This window comes from Cheilinus undulatus, linkage group 22 (assembly GCF_018320785.1).
Source record: "Cheilinus undulatus linkage group 22, ASM1832078v1, whole genome shotgun sequence".
NCBI lineage: Eukaryota > Metazoa > Chordata > Actinopteri > Labriformes > Labridae > Cheilinus > Cheilinus undulatus.
Window position 1 is genome coordinate 8,036,687 of NC_054886.1, and position 20,571 is coordinate 8,057,257.

Here is a 20,571-nt window from a genome sequence, read left to right on the forward strand (position 1 = left end):
CCCAAACTTTAATCTGATTTCATTATGAAAGAGAAAGTGTCACAGCAACAGTCTGCTAGAGGGGGGAGGTCTGACAGCTATGGTCTGGTCTGGTCTGTTCAACTTGAACTGCTCCAGTGAAAATAGACTCAGTGTTTTTCTCCAGCAAACCAGAGTGAGGCGGCTCCCCTGGAACACAACAGAGATGGATCCCTGCATGTGCTGTGAAAATGCAAATAACCAGTAAAAAGAGTGGACAGATCACTGGGCAATGTGGAAATCTGGCTAACAGCAGACTGACTGACACAATTAAAAGCATTATGCTGCCAATACCCTCTCATATAGCACACACGACTCTGCCAGCCCTGCCCCATCAGCTCCGGCTGGTAGAATTCAATTACCACTTATCACCAGTGACAGGGAGCATCGGCCTGACTGGCATACATAACCCTGCTGCTGGACTATACACAAATGCATCCATACACAGTAGAGAAACTTGACAGACTAAGGAGATCCAAAAGCACAGGGAATCTTGCCACATCTCAGAGGACTGAAATAAGGCTGTCCTGTTTTTGATCTCTCGTACATAATCAAATCCTGCTGCTGATTGGAGGCTGTCATTAAGTGTGATGTCTGCTGACTGTGACAGCAGTTGAGGTAGTTGGACTAACAAAACAGTTGCTGTTAAAAGAACCTTGATCAGATTATACTTTAGTTATTTACATAACTGGTTTATTTTTAACATGACTTTTATTTATTTAATGAATAGACAAAAACATTTCTATTTGCCACAAATTAGAGATAAAGTGCTGTTAAAGACAATGTTGTTTTAGTTGCTTGTTAGCTTGACAATTTACCAGCTACACATAATCATCATAGACAAGGGGTGTCGAACTTAGTCACAGCAGGGGCTGAATTCTGAATTTAAGTCTAATTTAAGAGCCTCACAGGGTCAACACTTAACCATAAACTCTCAACCTCATTTTCACCATTAATGAATTATGAGGGGGAAAACTTATCACCGATTATAGATCGTTTTGAACTAAAAAAAAAAAACTGTCAAAATGAAATATTTAAAGGCTAAAGATCTAAGATAAAAATTCAGACTTATAAGTTCAGAAGGTCAAAACATGAGATTAAAAGTCAAAATAATGTATGAGAAATAAAAAAGCTAAAAATTTGAAATAAAATTCTATTCTATGAGTTAAAAAGGTCAAAATAATGAAATATAATTCAAAATCATGAGTTAAAAGTGTAAAATTTGAAATAAAATTCTGTATTATGAGTTTAAAAGGTCAAAACAATGAGATAAGATTTGAAAACATACATTTAAAAGGTCAAAATATACCATATGATTCAAAGCCCTGAGTTTTAGAGGCGTGAATTAGGGATACAATTTTAAATCATGAGTTTTTAAAAGTTTTAAATGTTAAAATATAGCTGTTTAAGTCTTAAACATTGGTTTAAAAGTTCAAAATATGAGATGAAATTCAGAATTGTGTGTTTAAATGGTGAAAAATGACGTAAGTTTAGAAATAATGAGTTTTAAAGTTTCAAAATATGAGACAAATTTTAAAAACATGAGTTTAAACGATAAAGATATGACATAAAAATTTGAAAACATGAGCCATAAAGGTCAAATATGAGACATTATGCAGATAATGAGTTTTAAATGTCAAAATATGAGATTAAGTTTAAGAAAACATGTAAAATATGAGATTCAAAGTCAGAATTAGGAATAGACATGGTCAAACAGAGATAAAATTCAAAATCATGTGTTTCAAAATATGACTTTAAATTTCAACTTGTGAATCTTGAAGGTTTTTAAAAGGAGAGAAAAAGTCAAAATGATGAATTGAAAGATCAAAACATAAGATAGAATACAAAATCTTAAGTTTAAGTCATAATTATGAGATGCAATATTGAAAGTATGAAATGAAAACACTAATCAGCTTCTTGTCCCGCGTTCCTGCTGCTTTATCCAATTATTTTTAGTCTTTCCTTTTTATTTTTATGACGGATAAAGGATATTTTAAATCATCAAGGTTAAGTTTACATTTCTATACTGGAGAAAATCTGCAGACCTCATTCCACTTATAATGAAAATATGATCTGATCTTGCGGGCCTGGTATTACTGGGCCCGATTTTGCGCCCAAGCCTTGAGTTTGACAACACTGCCATTGACTTCTAGTGTTGGCAGAAACATTTACTGTCATGTGTATAATGCACTTATTTTTGTTTTAATGCTTCAGTGGCGGTGATCACCAAGGCTAGAGGCATTGTGTTTCTAGATACATGCACATTTAATCTTCTTTTTAGATTTTTTTAAGAATAACATGTATACCTATTAATGTGGTCAGCAGTGATACATCCTCACACTGAGCTTCTAGTCATAGGAAGCAGTCCACAGGTGTGATTTACTTTTTTACTGTATATTTCCGTTGACTGCTTTGGTTGCTCTCTTGGCTCCATCATTCTACAGTTTGAACCAGCCAGAGAGTCATGTACAATAACCCCAACTATATCTTATCTACTTGAGCTTCTAATTGCTATTTTCCACAGTGAGGTCAATTATCAGCACCATGGAGAGCTCTCAGGATGAAATGATCAAAGCTCTCAGAGACTGAAGAGCATTCGTGGTCACCCCATGCGCTCTAACAAGGCTGGAAGTATAAAATGTGCTCGTAGCTTCAAATTCAATCACCACTGAACCTGCCAGTTACAGAAATGGACCCGAAATGGGCTCAAACAAAAACACGAGGGTGGATAATGATCTTAATTGCCGCAGAGAGGTTTGATAGTGTCTGCGTGGGAACAAAAACCCATTAGCTCGATCATTTCACAACAGTGTTGCAGGGCACTTGTGTGCTGGAGATAATTGATTTGAACAGATATGGAGTATTTAATTGGCTGGCTGACAGTGTTTGGGGAAATTTGACGTGAAGTGGGTTTTTTAATAAGGAAAAAAGAGAGTTAACAGCAGTATGGAGGAATGTACAGAGGTGAGAGTCTATTTTTACCACTGAAGTTCAACCTACCAGCAATATTTATCCTCAAGCCACATTTACCTGCTGAGGAAACAGGACTCCTCATTATTTGGATATTTTTGGTTTACAACTGTGCTCTTACAGACCTAAGTGGACGGCTCTCTTTGAAACACAGAAGTGTACCCCAGTATAATGCTGCTGACTCTTAGCAGGAAGTGTATTATGTTTAATCCAATTTGTTTCTTAAAATAATTTATTATTTTTGTCCAGAGTACCAAAATAACATATGGATGCCTTCACAGACAACAGTAATTCTCATTAACAAGATTCATTAAAGTCACAAGCTGGGAAAAATGTATTCATAGTATAAGTTACAAAAACAAAAGATTGCCCTTTCAGTAGCTTTTCAAGATTACTGTTCTGTAAAATAGCGGTTTGGTTTCATGGAATTTCACATCATAAGGGAGAAAAGCCGTTAAAAAGTGCCCTTCATAGTTGAAGGGATAGTGTCATAAAATAAGGCAGAAAAGCCATTAAAAAGTGCCCTTCATGGTTGAAGGAAAGTTTCATAGAGAGTTTCACAAAATAGTAGAGAAAAGCTTTTAAAAATTGCCCTTCTTGGCTGAAAGATTGTTTCATGGTAAATTTGACAAAATAAGAGAGTAAAGCTGTTAAAAGTACCCTTCCTGGTTGAAGGATAGTTTCCTGGAGTTTCACAAAATAAGGGAGAAAAGCTGTTAAAAGTGCCCTTCCTGGTGGAAGGATAGTTTCATGGAGTTTGAAGAAAATAAAGTTGAAAAGCCGATAAAAGTGCCCTTCCTGGTTAAATGGAGTGTTTCACAAAATAAGGGTGAAAAACCGTTAAACCTGTGCTTTCAGTTTTGAAGAGAGAGTTTCACAAAACAGGGAGAAAAGCTCCTTAAAGTGCCCCTCCTGGTTAAAGGATAGTTTCATGTAGTTTCACAAAATAAAGGAGAAAAGCCGTTATAAGTGCCCTTCATGGTTAAAGGGTTAGTGTTACAAAAGAAGGGAGAAAAGCCGTTAGAAATGACCCTGCTGTTTGAAGGGATGGTTTCATGGATTTTCACATCATAAGGGAGAAAAGCCATTTAGAGTGTCCTTCGTGGTTGAAGGGATATTTCAGTATTTGTGAACTTGGCTTGTAGGAGTTACTCTGCAATAGTAGTGGTATTAGCCTCTAGAGAATTCATTGGCACTGCCCCTTTAAGAAGACTTTCTCGTTATCCCGATAAGGAAGCTAGCCTACACAGTATAACTGAAGGGTACAGATGGATAAATCTGGTCCAGAAAACAATGTTGCAGCTTGATTGTACTCTAAATCAAAAATGTTTAAGTGTTTTATTGTTCACCCTGAAAGCCGCTGTGTTTGGCACTATTTTGCAGTCTAATGCAGGGGCTGTCCGGCAGCCACGACAGCATGTCCGGCAAAAACATGAAAAGAAATGGTCCTTCACTCAATATTATTCAGTGAAAAGAGTAGAGTTACATACTTCCTCTTTTTCCCCTTGAGTGTTGTCATTTTCAAGGTGTACAATCCAGGAAGTCTTCTGGTTTACAACAGTCTTCTTTTATATATTTTCAAAATATAAATAGCTTATTTTTTATTGTTTGATGTACTTTAAAAAAAGATTTGATTGGCAGTGCTATCTCACTTGAATTCTAAGTAATCAGTCTACGAACAAGTTCAGCTGGTGTTTTTTTATAGCAAAGACAAAATGAAAATCAATGGGACACATCTTGAAAAATGTTGGTTTCTTAAGATTTTAACCAAATCCAAGCTCTTAGATAAGGATTTTCCTCCCACATCAACAGCTATAGAATTCTCACAAGAGACAAACAGCTCTGTAAAACACTGAAATAATGCCCCCTTTAAAGATTATCTGGATTTTTTTTTTTAACTTTACTGCCTGAAAACACAAAGTGGTAAACAAAACCAACTTTCTCAATAGCGTCTATTAATCATCACTGGTGAAGGAAAATTCTAACAAATGGGCTGAAAACAGAAAGAGGAAACTTCAGCAGTGTCGAATAAAATGTACAGCGGTTTTTGGATCAATGGAGCGTTGGCAGCTCATCACACTGCATGCTTTTCTATTTCTATAACAATGATTTTCAATTAGAAGACTTTCTGCAGCTTAGAGCGCACGTCGCTCTGAAAAGTTCAATTGTTTTTTTCTTTGAGAGGAAAACACTTAAAGCAGATTAAAAAGTGAATGGAGGAATGTAAAACTCAACTCTTTTTTTTCAAGTTTGCATATAAAACTTCCACAAACTCTCACATCGCCTCAGAGAGGAGATTATAATACCTTTAAGAGCCCGAAACTGGGGATGGGTTTGTGAATAAGCAAGAGGAAAGTAAAGTCTTAAAACTGCTCAAATTGAATATCTGCTCTACATTTATTCTTAGTTTGGTTTTATTGGAGTCTGTGTGGAAAGAGAGGCGCTCAGAGACACTGAATGTGAATCAAATATTCTTCCTAGCTGGGAAAAGTGTGATGTAGCCCACTTTCTTTTCAAAACTATTTATTATTTAAGAGAATTTAGCCTCTGGTGCACTGACTGTCTGCTTTAAAGAGGGACACTTAGAGAGAGTACAAAAATGAGACCTGTTTAATCATCCAGATACTCCATTATTGGACCAAAATAGAAATATCTTAATAAACTTTCAACACTACAAACAGTTTTAGGCTGTTCTAAATCCCTGTTTGTACTTGTGAAGTCTGAAGTCATGCACTGGAACTCCTCTTTATCTTATAAGAAGTAACATACAAACCTAGTTATCTGTTTGATACTGGGCTCCACAAATCAACTAATTTATATTGACCAACTGGCAGCAAAGAGCCAGCACTTCACCAGGATCTGCAAGTGGAAACCCTCCTTTGTTGGTGTTAGAAACAGTCCTAACCTAACTTTTGTATTCTGTATTTACCAGTTAGTTTAAAACAAAAAAGGAGGGGACCTCATCAACCTAGGACAGTACCATACAGGACTAGCTGCCAGCTCCTCCTGATGAGGGGTCAGTAGTCCCCATGTGTGGGAAATCTACAGACAAGCAAAGCATCAGTATAGCTTCTCTGCAGATGACGTTAAGCTGCAGAGAGCTCCAGATGGGAGGCGGGTAGTGATTTCTGCATAGAGAAACTCTACCAAAAAGACCATTTTTGAGTTGAAAAAGCCTCAGTCTAAAGCCTGGATGAGCAGTATCAGCCTATGATATGATGATTATGCTCTATTTGGTAAAACTTTATTTTAGTGTGCCTGACTAGTCATAAGCGTTTTCATCCTGTAATTTCTCTAGATAAAGGTGGTAAATACTTTATAATATTTTGGCATTTTACCAAGTTAAACTCAGTTATATTAAGGAAGTATTTACCCAGTTATAGTATATTAATTGTCAACTACTATCCTATAATATTGTGACAATTATATGGTATTAAGATGGTAATTTACCCTAACCCCATCCAAAAAAATCAAACCTAAATGTTACCTTAACCCTAGCCCCCTAGCCTTAGAAATTACTTGAAACTATTGAGGAAGAACTCACTTTTATTAAGGTGGAAAAAATAAAGAAATTACATGGAAACTGTGAAGAAACTTACAATGTAAATGATTTTTTTTTTTTTTTTTCTAAAAAAAAAGTTGGTAAAGTACCACCTAATTACCAGAGAATAGCCCAGATGTTGCGAGGGAAAGAATGAGGGTGAAATGTCAGCAAATTACCAGAGAATTGCCACAGTATTATGAGGGTAAGGATGAGGGTAAAATACCACCTGATTACCAGAGAAGTGCCGTGATATTACAAGGGTAAGGGTTAGGGGTGGAAAACATGGAGGTTTAAAACTTTTACTGTGTTCAGGTGTATTTTTGTACTCTTATGTCATAAAAATGTTTCTTTTGTGAAGGAAAAAGTTAAAAATAGGTATTTTTTATTATCTAAATAGGTTGCTGAGAAAATTTATAGTCATATTTGATTGACAAGATTAAAGCTGAACTGAGTAGGCTTGAGGTCGTTAAATTTTCACATATTTTTGGATTGTTTCAAAATGACATACTCTCTCTGAATGATAAAATTCATATTCAAAAGAACAAGAGTGCAACACTGCAAAATGTGCATAAGAGAGGAATCATTTAATCTGCATTGTTTATTTATTAACAGAAAAGAAATCACCCAAAGTCATTGAAGAGGACTTTTGTCGCTGCTGTGGTTCCAAATCTAACACTGTTTGTCTTTTACTAGCCCTATTTTATGTGATTTTCTTGTCATTTCACAGGTTTGTTCATAAAAACTCATAAAATATTGAACCCACTTCAGCTGTGGGGTTGTGTGTAAAAGCTGATGTTTTAAAGGTGTGTGCAGTGGTGTTTGTGTGATTGTTTCTCCAGCCAACACTTGAGATTTTCACAGCTGAGCCCCTCACTTCTACTGTGGAACAAATGTAGCAGCTAATATGTATAATGCACGAGGCCTCCTCTAATGCACTGAAGCTTTAGCTAAGGTGGGAGAAAACACTCTCAGACCTCTCATCCCTCCGATCCAACACCTCTCAGGACAACCTGTCGCCCGTGTTCTCCTCCCTGATACTCCGCTTCAACCGAACGCGTCATTTCTCACCTCGCCTTCACAGACGTGTCAGTGTGAGGAAGAAGATGGTGCTGCTCTCTCTGCAGGCTGCAGTTCATTCTTTCAATCTCTTTTTTTATTAACCAACTGGGAAAAATAGGACAGAGTGGAGACAATTTCTGTTGTTTTCATTGTGAATCAGCTTGTTGGAGGGATTAACGTAATCCAGTGACATTTGTTGATTCTAGCTTTAGTCTGACTTGTTTGAAGATATCGACAAAAGCAGGAGTGCTCGGGAAACAAGAGGAATTATCTCAGCGCAGTCAGAGATGAATCCAAGTCTGAGGCAAGCAAATATATGAACATCTCTGTCAATACAACATGGTATAATGAAATAGTCAGTGTTATCCTGAAAAGACCTCTGAAACAATCGTTAGAATGACTGTCATTATTCACCGTTGCTGATTAGTAACGCCAGGGTAAGAGAAGAGTTAGAGTGACTTCTGAAGTCACAACCTGAGGAGAAGTTCATCTAGTAAAGAGGTAAATCCATGTCAAACTGCAGCTGTCTGCCAAAAACCCAAGAAATAAACTAGAATCTGTGTAGAATAACGGCCTAGACAGCATGTAGGCAAGGATTTTTTATAATGGAGATTTCCCTCCTCTGTTTAAAAAAAAATCCCATCCACACATACTACATTATTAAAGCCACTTTCATCAACATACATGAAAACAAAAAGAAACTGCATCCCCCTCCTTTCTGTCACTCACTGCATTGTCCTCTACTATTTTTCTGCATCCTCCTCTTCTATTTCTGCATCTGCCTTTTCATTTTCTGCCTCCTTCTCTTTACTTTGTGCACTCTCCTCTACTTTTTCCGCATCTCCTCCTCCCTTTCTGCATCTCTTCTTCACTTTCTGCATCTTCCTCTTCTTTTACATCCCCCTCCTCTTTCTGCATGCTTATCTTCTTTTTCTGCATCCTCCTCTTCTCTTTCTGCCATTCCTCCTCATTTTTCTGCATCTTTCTCTTCACTTTCTTCTCTTCTTCTCTTTTACACCCCCCTCCTCTTTCTGCATGCTTATTTTCTCTATCTGCATTTTTCCTTGTCTCTTTCTGCATCTTCCTCTTCTGTTTCTGCATCCTCTTCTTCTCTTTCTGCATTCTTGTCTTCTCTTTCTGCATTCTTGTCTTCTCTCCTGCATCTCCTCTTCTTTTTCTGCATCCTCCTCTTCTCTTTCTGTATCCTTGTCTTCACTTTCTGCATCTCCTTTTCTATTTCGGGATCTCCCTCTTCTCTTTCTGCATCCCCGTCTTCACTTTTCTTCACCTTACCCTCCACTTTCTGCATCTTCCTCTTCTCTTTCTGTATCTTCTTCTTCTTTGTCTGCATTCCTCTCTTCTTTTTCTGCATCTGCCTCTCCTTCCTGCATCCACTTCTTTTCTTACCGCTTGTGCTCTTCACTTTCTACGTCTTCCTCTTCTTTCTGCATGTTGTTTCTCTCTTTCTTTCTCTTCCTTTTCTGTCTTTCCTCATCTTCCTCTTTTTCTGCATCTTTGTCTTCTCTTTTGCTTTATCTCCCTCTTCTCTTGCTGCATTTCCCTTATTTGCTTGATTTGTCTTACTGTTCTCCCTCTTCTTTATCTCCCTTTTTCTTTTCTTTCTTTCTGCTTGGTCTTTCTCTCTTTCTGCATCTTTTTCTCTCTTTCTGCATCTTACTCTTCTCCTTTTCCTCTTCTGTCTTTCTGCTTCCATCTTCCTGTATCTTCTTCTTTTTCTACATCTTCCTCTCCTCTCTTGCTTCATCTCTCTCTTCTCATGTTTCATGTTCCTACTTTCTCTTGCTGCTTTTCCCTCTCTCACCTGAATTATCTTACTTTTCTCTTTTTCTGCATCTCCCTCTTATATCCTCTGCATCATAGGCAATTTTATATCCTTTATGGAGTGCATGGGCACCCTTAAAGCACCCCTAACTTATAATACCACGAGCTAGTGCCCGATCAGATTTTTTTTTATTTAAAAGAGATGTAGCAAATGTCTATTTCAATTTTAGCAAGCAAAACAGTAAATTGTAAATGATAATTCCATGTTGGGATGCAGAGGAAATGAATGGCTTCCCTATAGAGGTCAGACACCTTATAAATTAGTTATACAAATGCTTCACAGTGAGATATTTATTTTGTTTTTTAGGCCCTTGTCTTTGACATAATTGTCATTTAATTGGGAAAATGGCTCATATGATTCACTGTAGAAAAAAAATTATAACAGAGGGCAGAATAGAGCTATAGTGTGAAAAGCCCTGTATTCAAAACTCTACTGATATCACAGCAGGATGGTATTAGCACTGATGAATGAGCAGGCTTACGGTAAAAATATCTGTTGTTTTTGATGAAATAAGCGGTTTGGCAAGACGATGAACATTTCTATGAACATTTCCAAGAACTTGTGTTGTGGTTTACTGAGGAGCTGAGCACCCTTAAAGGTCAGTAAGACCTGTCCATACACGAACGCTGTAAACGGTTAACAGCACCCAAACGTCCCATCATCAGACGTCCTCTCCGTGTCTCTGCTCTGCTTCCCGGGGTCATTGTTCCCCACAGACCTCGGCTCAGTGAGCTGCCATCACTCAGGTTCTGAGTCCCAGTGGAAACCAGAGCCACAGTCATTTACATATGTAATTGAGTGGAAAGCATTGTGCTGTGAGCTGCGAGCTTCTTAATGTGTGTACACAAACACGTCAGTGAGTATGGAAGGATAATTATGATTTATTACAACTGGGCCTGATTGTTTTTCTACTGTCCGTCTTCTTAATCAATCATCTTTACTGTTGTAACAGACTAAAATCTTCAACTGCAACAACTTAGGATCAAACCTGACGTCCTGTTAGTGCTGATTAGTAATCGACAAACCGTCACAATATTAGACCAAAAGCTAAAGTATAAATACCCAACAGTACTTCACCAGCTCTTAGAAGAGCATCATAACTGAATAACTGAAACATGTCATGAAACCAGGTGGATGCTGTAAAAATAAAAATAAAAATATAATCAGGAACGTTCTTGTCACAGATTTAACCATGTTTTTGCAAAATGGATCAAGCAGCATGCTTTGACTTTCAAAGGAGTGCATAGCTAGAAACCCCCATATGGATACCTACATTAATGGCAATGCATACCGAATACAATAAAATTAGTTCAGAGGCAATTAATAAATAGTAGCATGAATCTGAATATGAGGGTGCAACAAGCTTTATGCTATAAAAGAGGAGGCTGGAGTGGAGGAGGTTAAGCTTTCCCAGCAGCAGCAGAGTGCATAGGCATTAATGCAAGCAGGGAATGAGAAAGATGTCTTATTTAAATGTATCTCTGTGTTTAGAGAAAGCATTGTGATTGGCTGTCGGAGGTGGGAGGTGATAATTGGGATCTGCTGACAGCAAGCTGATCCCAATAGTAGCATGAATCTGAATATGAGGGTGCAGCAAGCTTTATGCTATAAAGGAGGAAGCTGGGGTGGAGCAGCATGGTGCATAGGCATTAATGCAAGCAGGGATTAGTGGGAAGGACGTCAGATTTAAATGGACCTCTGTGTTGAGAGAAAGAGCTGTGATTGTCACAGGGAGGTGATCAGCTGATCACGTCTTCCTTGTCCAGTATGAACTTATGCTAAGCTAAATGGCTATTGCTTACTAATGTTGCAATATCCTTTCTTCTGTAACATATCATAGTTTTTTAAAATCTTTTGCACGCCATTTTACCACGCAGTCATCCGCGAATTCAGTGGTTTAATATGTCAGTCATAATCTACCAATGTCTATGAGGATTTGGCTTTTTGGCTTTTTTTTTTTTTTTTTAGGGAGTTTTGACCTTGTTGTGGCCTGAGTTTGTTTTTAGGAACTAAAAAGACTATTTTGATGCTTTTTTACTCACTCTTGGCTCTATTTACATTCAAATATATGTTTTAATCATTGCAAGAAGTTTTAGACATTTGATGCTCAATTAAAATGATTGTATCTTGAAGCCCCTTGGAGGTAATTTCTCCCCAGTGGTAAAAGTGCTCATGCTACAGCTGTTGTGGTACAGTCATATTCATTCAAAGCAGCCATGGTAGGATCACCCGAACTTTATAAGCGAATCCAAAAAACTGAGTCCAAATGTCAGTTTAAGAAAGAGAAATCTAAATAAATGTGGTTCTTTGGAGGAGAAATTTGTTTGATGTATCAAAGACATGTCCCATTACCCTTGTAGAGCTTTTAAGAGCTTCATGTATGATGCTATCAGTCCCTTGGGCTCCCCTCTCTTTGGCTTTATCATCATTCTGTGCTTATGTACAGTTGGATTTTCTATATTTCAGGTGTGTTTGACTTCTGAGCACGTGTGTGCATCATGAACAAGCTTTCTCCATTCTCAAGAAGCGCTTTTATGGTTGCATTCAGACCCTGTAACATCTCACAGATGAGACATGCGATGCAGAGATAACGTACACAGTCATTCCTATCCTCTTTTGGCTGCACATCCTCCTGCTGCAGCTGCACGCCAGCGCTCCAGCGCTATTCTGAGCTTCTTAGTAGATTGTGTAGTTTTATAATAGATTACAGAGTTGATTCCCTGTGATGTGTCAACACAGCAGGACTCCCTCAGTGATCAGCTCCACTGTGATCCAGTGATCATCAAACATCACAGCGTGCCTCGCTGCTGTTTAAGTCGTTTTAAAGAGTAAAACGAGGAGAGTTTTGCTCCTATAAGTCACTTTAATGTGTCACACTCCGACAGTCTCTGGAGCAGAAGCAGGAAGTTTAGAGTCTGCTTTTATCTGCGCTGTACAATAGCAGCTCTGTGCTTCCCAGAGCTGAGTGATTACTCTGAGGGAACGGTGTTGGAGGAAGGAAATATCAAAGTGTTTTTAACGCAGGGGATCACAACTGGAGCTACAGGAGGGGGGCTGTGGAGTCTGACTGCCCTCCCACAGTCTTTTCTTCTTCTGCTTCCGTGAAAAGTTTATCAGAGATTATCTGAGTGGAGCTGGAGTTTCAACTGTATGAAGGCTACTTACACTTTGACAAGAGTGCCACTTGTTGGAAAGTGATGTTACTGCGGGTGGGGGGACTGTGAGGGAGAGCATCTATGCAGTAATAAATAATCCTACTTCTTTAAGCATTTTTCAACCTTTATTCCTCTTTTTATCAGGATTGTTCATATGTCAAAGTTGTAATTTTTCCTGTATTTACGTGGTCAAACTTAACTGGAACAAAACCAGCACTGTCATTGGTTTAAGTTTTGCAAAAATGTGCAAAATATCTCAGCAGTCACAGATGAAATAGCTCTCATATGTGCAGAAATATTTAACTCTTTTATTTGCATGCACAACTTTTCAACAGATTAAAATTATTTAACACAATACATGCCACAACTTTTATACAAAGAAAAAAAGGGTGAACATGGGAAAACATGAGTGATAATACTTAATATATCCAGTGAAACCAAGCCAAACAGGCACCAGAGGCACATCAGAACAACAGAAGACAGATTTAAAGATGGAAAACAAAAGACTGTACAAAGAAAAGTAACTTTTGATGACAAACCATGTTAGCCACATAACTGTGATGGGATTAAGATCTAAATTAACATTTTTAACCACACTTGTCACATGCTACTTTAGGTGCACTGTAGTTAAGTCTTTTAACAGGGAAATAGCTCAATACTACTCACTGTAGCATCTTCCTGCTCTCACAGTGATGTAAAATAAGTCCACCACTGCTCCTTAATTTCACGTTTGAAACCTCAGAAAAGCTCGATTTAGAAGTTATCTTCACCTTGTGATATGAAACATTTACCTTTTGTACCTTTTCCTTTAGTTTTGCCCTTTTCCATCCATAGAAAGTTCTTTTTCTGTGGTTAAGATAATGTTATAACTTTCAGTAAACCTGAGAGTTTCCTCCAGAATTAAAGCAGGCTTTTATCCAACTTTCGGCTAGATTCTGTGTAGTTAGTAGTGCGGGACACAACAGCCAATCACAGCCCGACAAGCTGCTCAGGTGAAGTCCTGGCATGTTTGATATTTTGGTCATATGACTGCAAACAAATCCACAGTGAACAAGGCCTACCATAAGAGGGGATGGAGTGATCGATTGATTGATTGATTGATTTATGTCACTTTCTTCAAAATGTAAACCTCTTTTCTTAAAATAGAATGTCAAAAATGTGTTGACAGCAGCAAAGAAATGGGTGGAAATTTGCATAAATGGCTTAAAAATTCTAAAAACAGGAACAAAAAAAGAGGTGAACAGAAGTCCTAAGTGCTAGAATGAGTGTCACAAAGACAAAATGAAATTAATATTGGCAAATATAATATGCGGAAATGGGTAAATAGCAGCAACAGAAAGGGAAAAGTGGCAAAAAATAGTAAACAGAGGCAAAAAGAGCAGACAGTGTGGTGGAAATGGTCTGTTAAGTGGTTTAAATCTGGCAAAATCGGCAGAAAAGGTGGTGAAATAATGGATTTAAAGAGGCAAAATGGGTTTAAGTTGGCAAAATTAGGTTAAAGGTCAAAAAGGGGTAAACAGGGTAAAAACATTGAAGAAAATTAATGAAAATTGGCGAAATTAGACTGAAAAGTGGCACAAAGACCCAGTTTTAGTTTTACACACTCGACAGCTCTAAAAGGAAGCAACTGTTAGCCAGGATGCTAGCATCAATGCTACTTATCCAACACACATGCATTAATCTCATAAACACAACAAGGGAGCGCCCGTTTTCTGGGTTTGTCATCCAAACTGGAAGGCGGCCCTGATACTGAGTGCTAGGCCAGAGGCAGATTCTCCAACGAGGAGAATCTGCACTAGGTGCTGTCCTGTAACACCACTTCTTGTGATGACATCACTCACGTATCCTTACGCCATTTACTACATGAAGTAGTGCCTAGCATTAGATTACATATGGGAATATGTAGTTTAAGTTAAAGAAGATCTCAGGTGAGACGGGCATAAACACAAAAGTAATGTAACTAGTTACTTTTTGCTGTAGTTACTTAGTGATGTAACTCATTACATTATTTAGAAAGTAGCTCATAATGTGCAATGGATTACTTTTTTGAGTAACTACCCCAACAGTGGATATAAGGAGGGGGGACTCAGGGAAAAGGATTGTGATCCACTGATCTAACCTACATGTAAAACCTATTAAATGGACTTAAATGTGCAAAAACACTGAATGATTCGAGGTAAAGTCTTTTGAGATGCTAAAGACGGAGTGGTGCTTGAGCAAAACTGCAAGAATTGAAGTGATTTCCAACACAATTACAGCTTTACAAGAGAAAGACTGAAAGGATGAAGGCTTAATGATTGCTTTTGCAAATATTTGTCTCTTTATCTTTTTTGCCTTTTCCCTGCACGCAGCACAACCACAGTGGAATCTGGCTGCAGAGAGGATGTTGTCTGCTGCCACTGAAGGCTTTTGATTGATCTTTTATCATGCCACCAGCATGCCATGTAGAATTTAGAAGTTGTTGGTATCTCTTAAATTTAAGTGACAATGACTTGAATGTTTTACCCAGTGACATGTTTAATATAACCTCCCTAGCTGATATCTTAATATTTATTAGGATGATATTTTAAAGCCTGAGCCCAAACAGGACTTTTCCCACATGCCTCTTGTCCAGCTGTATTTTTTTTTACCCGTGTTTGGTGATGTGATTCAGGTGGACAGCTTTGTGTTTGTGTGTCCTTAAGATGTCCATCAGAGCTCAGCTAGGTCAAACTGGTTGGCTTCCTTAAAATAGAGACAAACTGGAGGAGGCAGGTTGACCTGATTGGCTGAGACATGAAGAGGAAGCATTTAAATGCAGTCAGAGCTACACATTGCTGCTTTGACATGCTGCTAAAATCTCTGGATTGTAAACTCTTGAGCTCAGCTATGGCCGGCAGCAATTTTAAGGTCAGAAATCCAGGATTATGGATGAGAAAGTATTTGTTTAAGGCCTAAATCCACTGCCATAACTCTCCCTTCTCAGAGTAAGCCGCCCTAAAGCAAGGCACTACACCCTAAGCTTTCCTGTGGTTGTGCCGGACTTGTAACCATGAGCACTGTACGCCTCTCCCTGCAAAAATGAACAGATCTGAGTGTAAGGAGGAAGAGCATAGTCCTCTGGCAGCTAAACCAACGCTGGGCTCTTTAATTGACCATGTAGCTCCAGAGAGTGTTCAGGACACAAACACAGCTCTCAAGTAGAGCAGGCGTGAGGCACGCTACGCTGCCTGCTTAACTGCAGTCATGAGCAGAATACTGAGCAGGGTTTGTGTTTGCGTGCTTTTTTAGCAGCATGTGTGTCTCAGTGTGATCGAATTCTTCTTTTTTATTGAGCATGAAGACGAAATGAGTCAGCTGCAGCCTCAGCGTTCACTGTGTGTTGTTAGTGTCAAGGTTAGGTAAGTGGGAATCAAACCTTTATGAAGCAGTAGTGAAAGGACAGATTCAATTAAGAAGATGTCAATGAACGTTAAAGTTTAAACACTAGGAACAAGAAATTAAATCAGCCATTTAAAAGGGAAAAGATGGAGCTGCTAAATTAAGGAATATAAATGGCTTCATAACTTCTTGTTGTGAATATAAGTTTAAGATTCTGAAAGTTTACTGCATTTTTCGTTAGCTTGCGCTTTCTCCAGGAGGTGTTATACTTCCTGCCAGGAAACATTTCCCCTTAGAGTTCAGAAGATTCAGTTTGTGTCCTGTGAAAATTTCAGGTTGCTTCATTATTTTATCCCTAACAGGACAGTTCAAAGGTCAGTCAGTCTGATCCCAGCTCCTGCAGTCTAAATGATGGGCGTCCTGGGGCATCAACCTCAAATTTTCCTGCTCATACAGGGTGTGAATTTCTGTGAATTGGTCTACTTCCTGCAGGCTCGTTGACCTTTTTATTCACCTCTGCCGTCAGTGTGACAATGCATGAAAATCCCTTACACAAACCCTGATTCCAAAAATGCTGGGGCATCATCTAATACATGAACAAAATCACAATACAAGGACTTTTTGTCACCAGTTCAGTTGAATACAGTGAAAGAACAAGATAGGAGTCTCAGTCCTTGGGATTTCAAGAAAGAGCCGGGAGATCTATGGGAGTTGTCTGTGTTCCCTTTGGGATGCCATAAACAGCCTTAAAGTTGTTGTCCTACGTGGATTTCCAGTGCTGATGACTGCAACATGTCTCACTTTTCATACAGTGACAGTTCATGTGTTTTTTTAAGTATGTTACACAGGAAATGTGAACATAACTGCGCCCAAGGACAGGTGTTATTACCTGGCTCAGGTGGTCCCTACAAAGAAGGGAGACAGCACTATGACAGAGTTTTAAATGGGTCTCTATTTGACCAAATCAAATAAAACATTTTATCAAACAATTTTAGAACCAAATTAGATGGAGTCAGACCAAACTAAAGAATTTTTAATGAGGCAAATGAGAACAAATTATACTGAATTAAATATTTACTCTATGTCATAGGCATCACAACAGGGTATTTGACAGGAAGTAGTCTGAGTCCATTTTTAACGTCTCCTGTCTCTTCAAAATCTGTCATATCCACACAGCAAGGGCACATATCCTCTGAGCTACACTAAAAATGCAGAAGATGTAAAGTCTTGTTGCTGTCTTGAAAATAATAAAACAATCCATTGTAGAAAAAGTCTCAGAATGAACATCATAGTCAGAACAAAGCATGTACAAATGTCGACTTTGGTGGTTGCAATTGTTGTTTTCTTTATCTTCCTCTTGGTGCATTTTAAGCCAACTATGCACAAACAGACACATATTATACCTGATGATGCACATATACAACTGTGTTGGCTACTGAACAAGCAACCATGCCAATTATTGAAGTATAGAAAGAGACAATGTTGGGTTTCCATGTCATGTTCTAAGCTTCATAATGCACTATATATTTGGAGCAGGAGGCATGTCGAGATTGCATGCTGGCCAGTTTAGGCCTCATTCTCTTTTCTTGTGAAGCCATGATGTTGTAAGTCATGCAGCATGCATCTTGGCATTGACTTGCCGAAGTAAGCAGGGATGTTTTGAGTAGAGATACCATGTGGAAGGAGGTATAAGTTGCTTGAAAACCTTTCAGTATTAATGATGTCTTCACAGATGTGCATGCGACCCATGCCATGAGCACAAATACACCCACACACCCTCACAGATGCTTGCTTTTGAACTTTTTATTGTAGGTCGCGAACTGACGTTATTATTTCAGAAATAAATCTGAATGTGGACTTGTCCATCTCAGACAGACATGGGCCTAGAGAAGTGGGCAGGGCTTCTGGATTACTGTGTTAACTGGCATTGGTCTTCTGAAGTGTTCCTGAGCCCATGTTGTAAGATGAGGGTCCAAAGGTCAGGATCATTCAGGGTTGTTTTTGCCCCTTGCATGCAGAGATTCTGTGAATCTTTTGATGATATTATGGGCTGTAGATGTAGCGGAGAACCTCCTGCTCTCATCGACTGTGAACAATAGAGCCTTTCAGTGCAGTTTAGGCCTCATTTTCACCACCAGCAGTTGCCACTTGGACAACACTTACCTAAAAAGCTGCTCTTGACACTTCCCATCATCTCTCTGGCTTTTAAAGACCATGTCTCCTCCATCAGAGTCCATTGATCACCTTTATTGGTTGTCTTCCTTTAGGTGTCTGGGACCGTGATTGGTTGTTTGGCAGGTCCAAGTGTGCTCCATGTTTAATGCCTTTACTTTATGAGCCATAAAACTCCATATAGATAATCAATACTGTGTCACCATGTTCTGAGCGGCATGTAAGGTTGATGGGAAGTTTGCGTGTTGAGGAGAACAGCCTTGAATAAATGTACATGCATGGCCATGCATGTGTTTATGGTCATCACTTTTCCAGTGTTGGCAGGGAATTAATATGCACAGGTATTGATATAAGGAGTCCCTTTGCGCCTTCCCCTGACTGCTGACTGAGCGATGAATACAATTCAGGTGATTAACCTTTAACCACATCACCTCTCACCTGTTTTCTTCCTCTTGTTTGTCTCTCAGGTGGTGCTGGTGGGCTCCTCCATAAATGAAAGAGATCAGATGCTGTTTATCAGCACGGATGAAGGCTCCTCCTTCCAGCGCCAGTCCATCTCGTTCACCCCGGACACGCTCATCTTCCACCCGAAGGAGGAGGACAAGCTGCTGGCCTACTGCAAGGAAGGCAGGGTGGGTATCACAGCTGTGCACAAACATGGAGATAAATATCTTATTCTGGCACTGAAAAATTAAACAAGAAAACAGCAAAGAAGCAACACCACAGAGGCGTTTCTGCTGTCAGTGCAGCAATGCATCACTTTCCACAAACACCAGCAGAACTCAAAGTTTGGAGAAAACCTTAGTATTTAGTATTTAAGAGTGTAGCTGTAGGCAAATATTGATACATGAGTCAAATAAACATTTAAATGTATACTTTAATACTGAGGCTCACAGTGGTTATCAACAAATCTTTGAAATGTTTTCTTCAGTATTTCAGAGACTCTCTGGGAGATTTGGCTGAATAAGAACTGACTTATCTTTAAGTTGAGCCATCATCTATACATGTTATTAGAGATGATCTATCATGGATATAATTAGAAAAAACTGAGATGTTTAAAAAAGTTAATTGAGAGAGAAGCAGGAAAAGAGATTCAAGAGATTGTTAAAGCATTAACAGGTTATTATCCATATTTATATTAGCCTCCTCCTTAACTGATGTGATAAGCATGTTCTGCAAGTCAAGAAATCAACATGGCATCACTTTTACACCTCGACTTCAAATGGTTGATCACTGAGGCAAAAGCCTTGTGTTTCTGGATGTAGCCCAGGGAGTCATATTTTCTGGCATATCTATTTTCAGACTCAAAAACTGTGAGGAATTCATTTTTTGTTTTTGTTTTTTTTAAATTTGACGGGAAATGGGGGAAAAGGTAGAGGTAAGCCATTTTCTCTCTGTTTTTTTTTCCGCAAAAAATGAAAAGAAAAGAAACAAGAAAAAGAAAAGAAAAATGAGCTGTTTTCTTATTTATTCTTTTTGTAATTAAAATGAAAGAACAACAGAAAAGCAAGCTATTTTCCTTTTTTAATTAATGACAAAATAACTGAAAAAAATATTAAAATTAGCCATTTTATCTTTTTTTTTTTGGTTTTTGACAAAAAATGGGAAAAATGAAAAAAAAAAGCTTTTTTCTTTTTTTCCGTTTTGATGAAAAATAGGAACAAAAAACAAGCGATTTTCCCCTTTTTTGACATTTTCTTTAAAAAGCTAAGAAAGGAAAGTAAAGAAAAATAAGCTGTTCTCTCACAACAAAAAACAGATAAACAAAGGCTTTGTCTTTTTTTCATTTTAGACAAATAACTGAAAAAATTGAGAAATTAGTCATCTTTTCTTTTTTTTTTTTGTTTTCAAAAAATGGGGAAAAATGGAAAAATTAGCTGTTTTCTCTTTTTTTCATTTTTGACAAAAAAAATAACAAATGAGGGAAAAAAAATTAACCAGGACAAAAACATTTCACAAGGGGCAAAAAGTGAAGAAAAGACATTTAAAGTCATAAAAAAAACGGCCAAACAATGGCAAAATGGGTTAAAAGTAGCAAAAAGAAGTGTCAAAAATGCCAAAAGCAGCAAAATGTTTTAAAGGTGTCAAAAGAACTAGCTTGCCACGCTTTTCAGCCCTAAATCAGGGAACTGTTAGTCAGTATGCTAGCAACAATGCTACTGATCCAACACACATGCATTGATATCAGTGAATCATAAATGGGAAGGGCCCATTCTCTGGGTTTTTTGGGGGCCCAGCCAGATCTGTGGGCAGGCCTGGTTATCATGAAGCTGTAATAATCATCTGGTTGTACAGATCCTCATGGCACACCTAGACTTGTGGCACCATTTGAGAACCACTGCCCTCAAGGGTGCTTTTCCACATTTTATGCATTGGAATGGTGCCCAAAAGAGTATTTTCCTATTGTCCTTTAGAGGTGCACCCACAGAGAACTTTATAACATTTTCTCT

The 20,571-nt window shown here is 38.3% G+C and overlaps 1 protein-coding gene across 6 annotated transcripts in view; it reads left to right on the forward strand.

Moving 5' to 3' along the window:
* Positions 1 to 20,571, forward strand: part of sorcs2 (sortilin-related VPS10 domain containing receptor 2) — a 543,426-nt gene that overhangs the window by 424,198 nt on the left and 98,657 nt on the right. For all 6 annotated transcript variants that reach the window (XM_041779627.1, XM_041779628.1, XM_041779631.1 and 3 more), the window contains exon 4: positions 18,589 to 18,753. In XM_041779627.1, the coding sequence (XP_041635561.1) occupies positions 18,589 to 18,753 (165 nt within the window). The remainder of the gene's footprint in view (positions 1 to 18,588; positions 18,754 to 20,571) is intronic.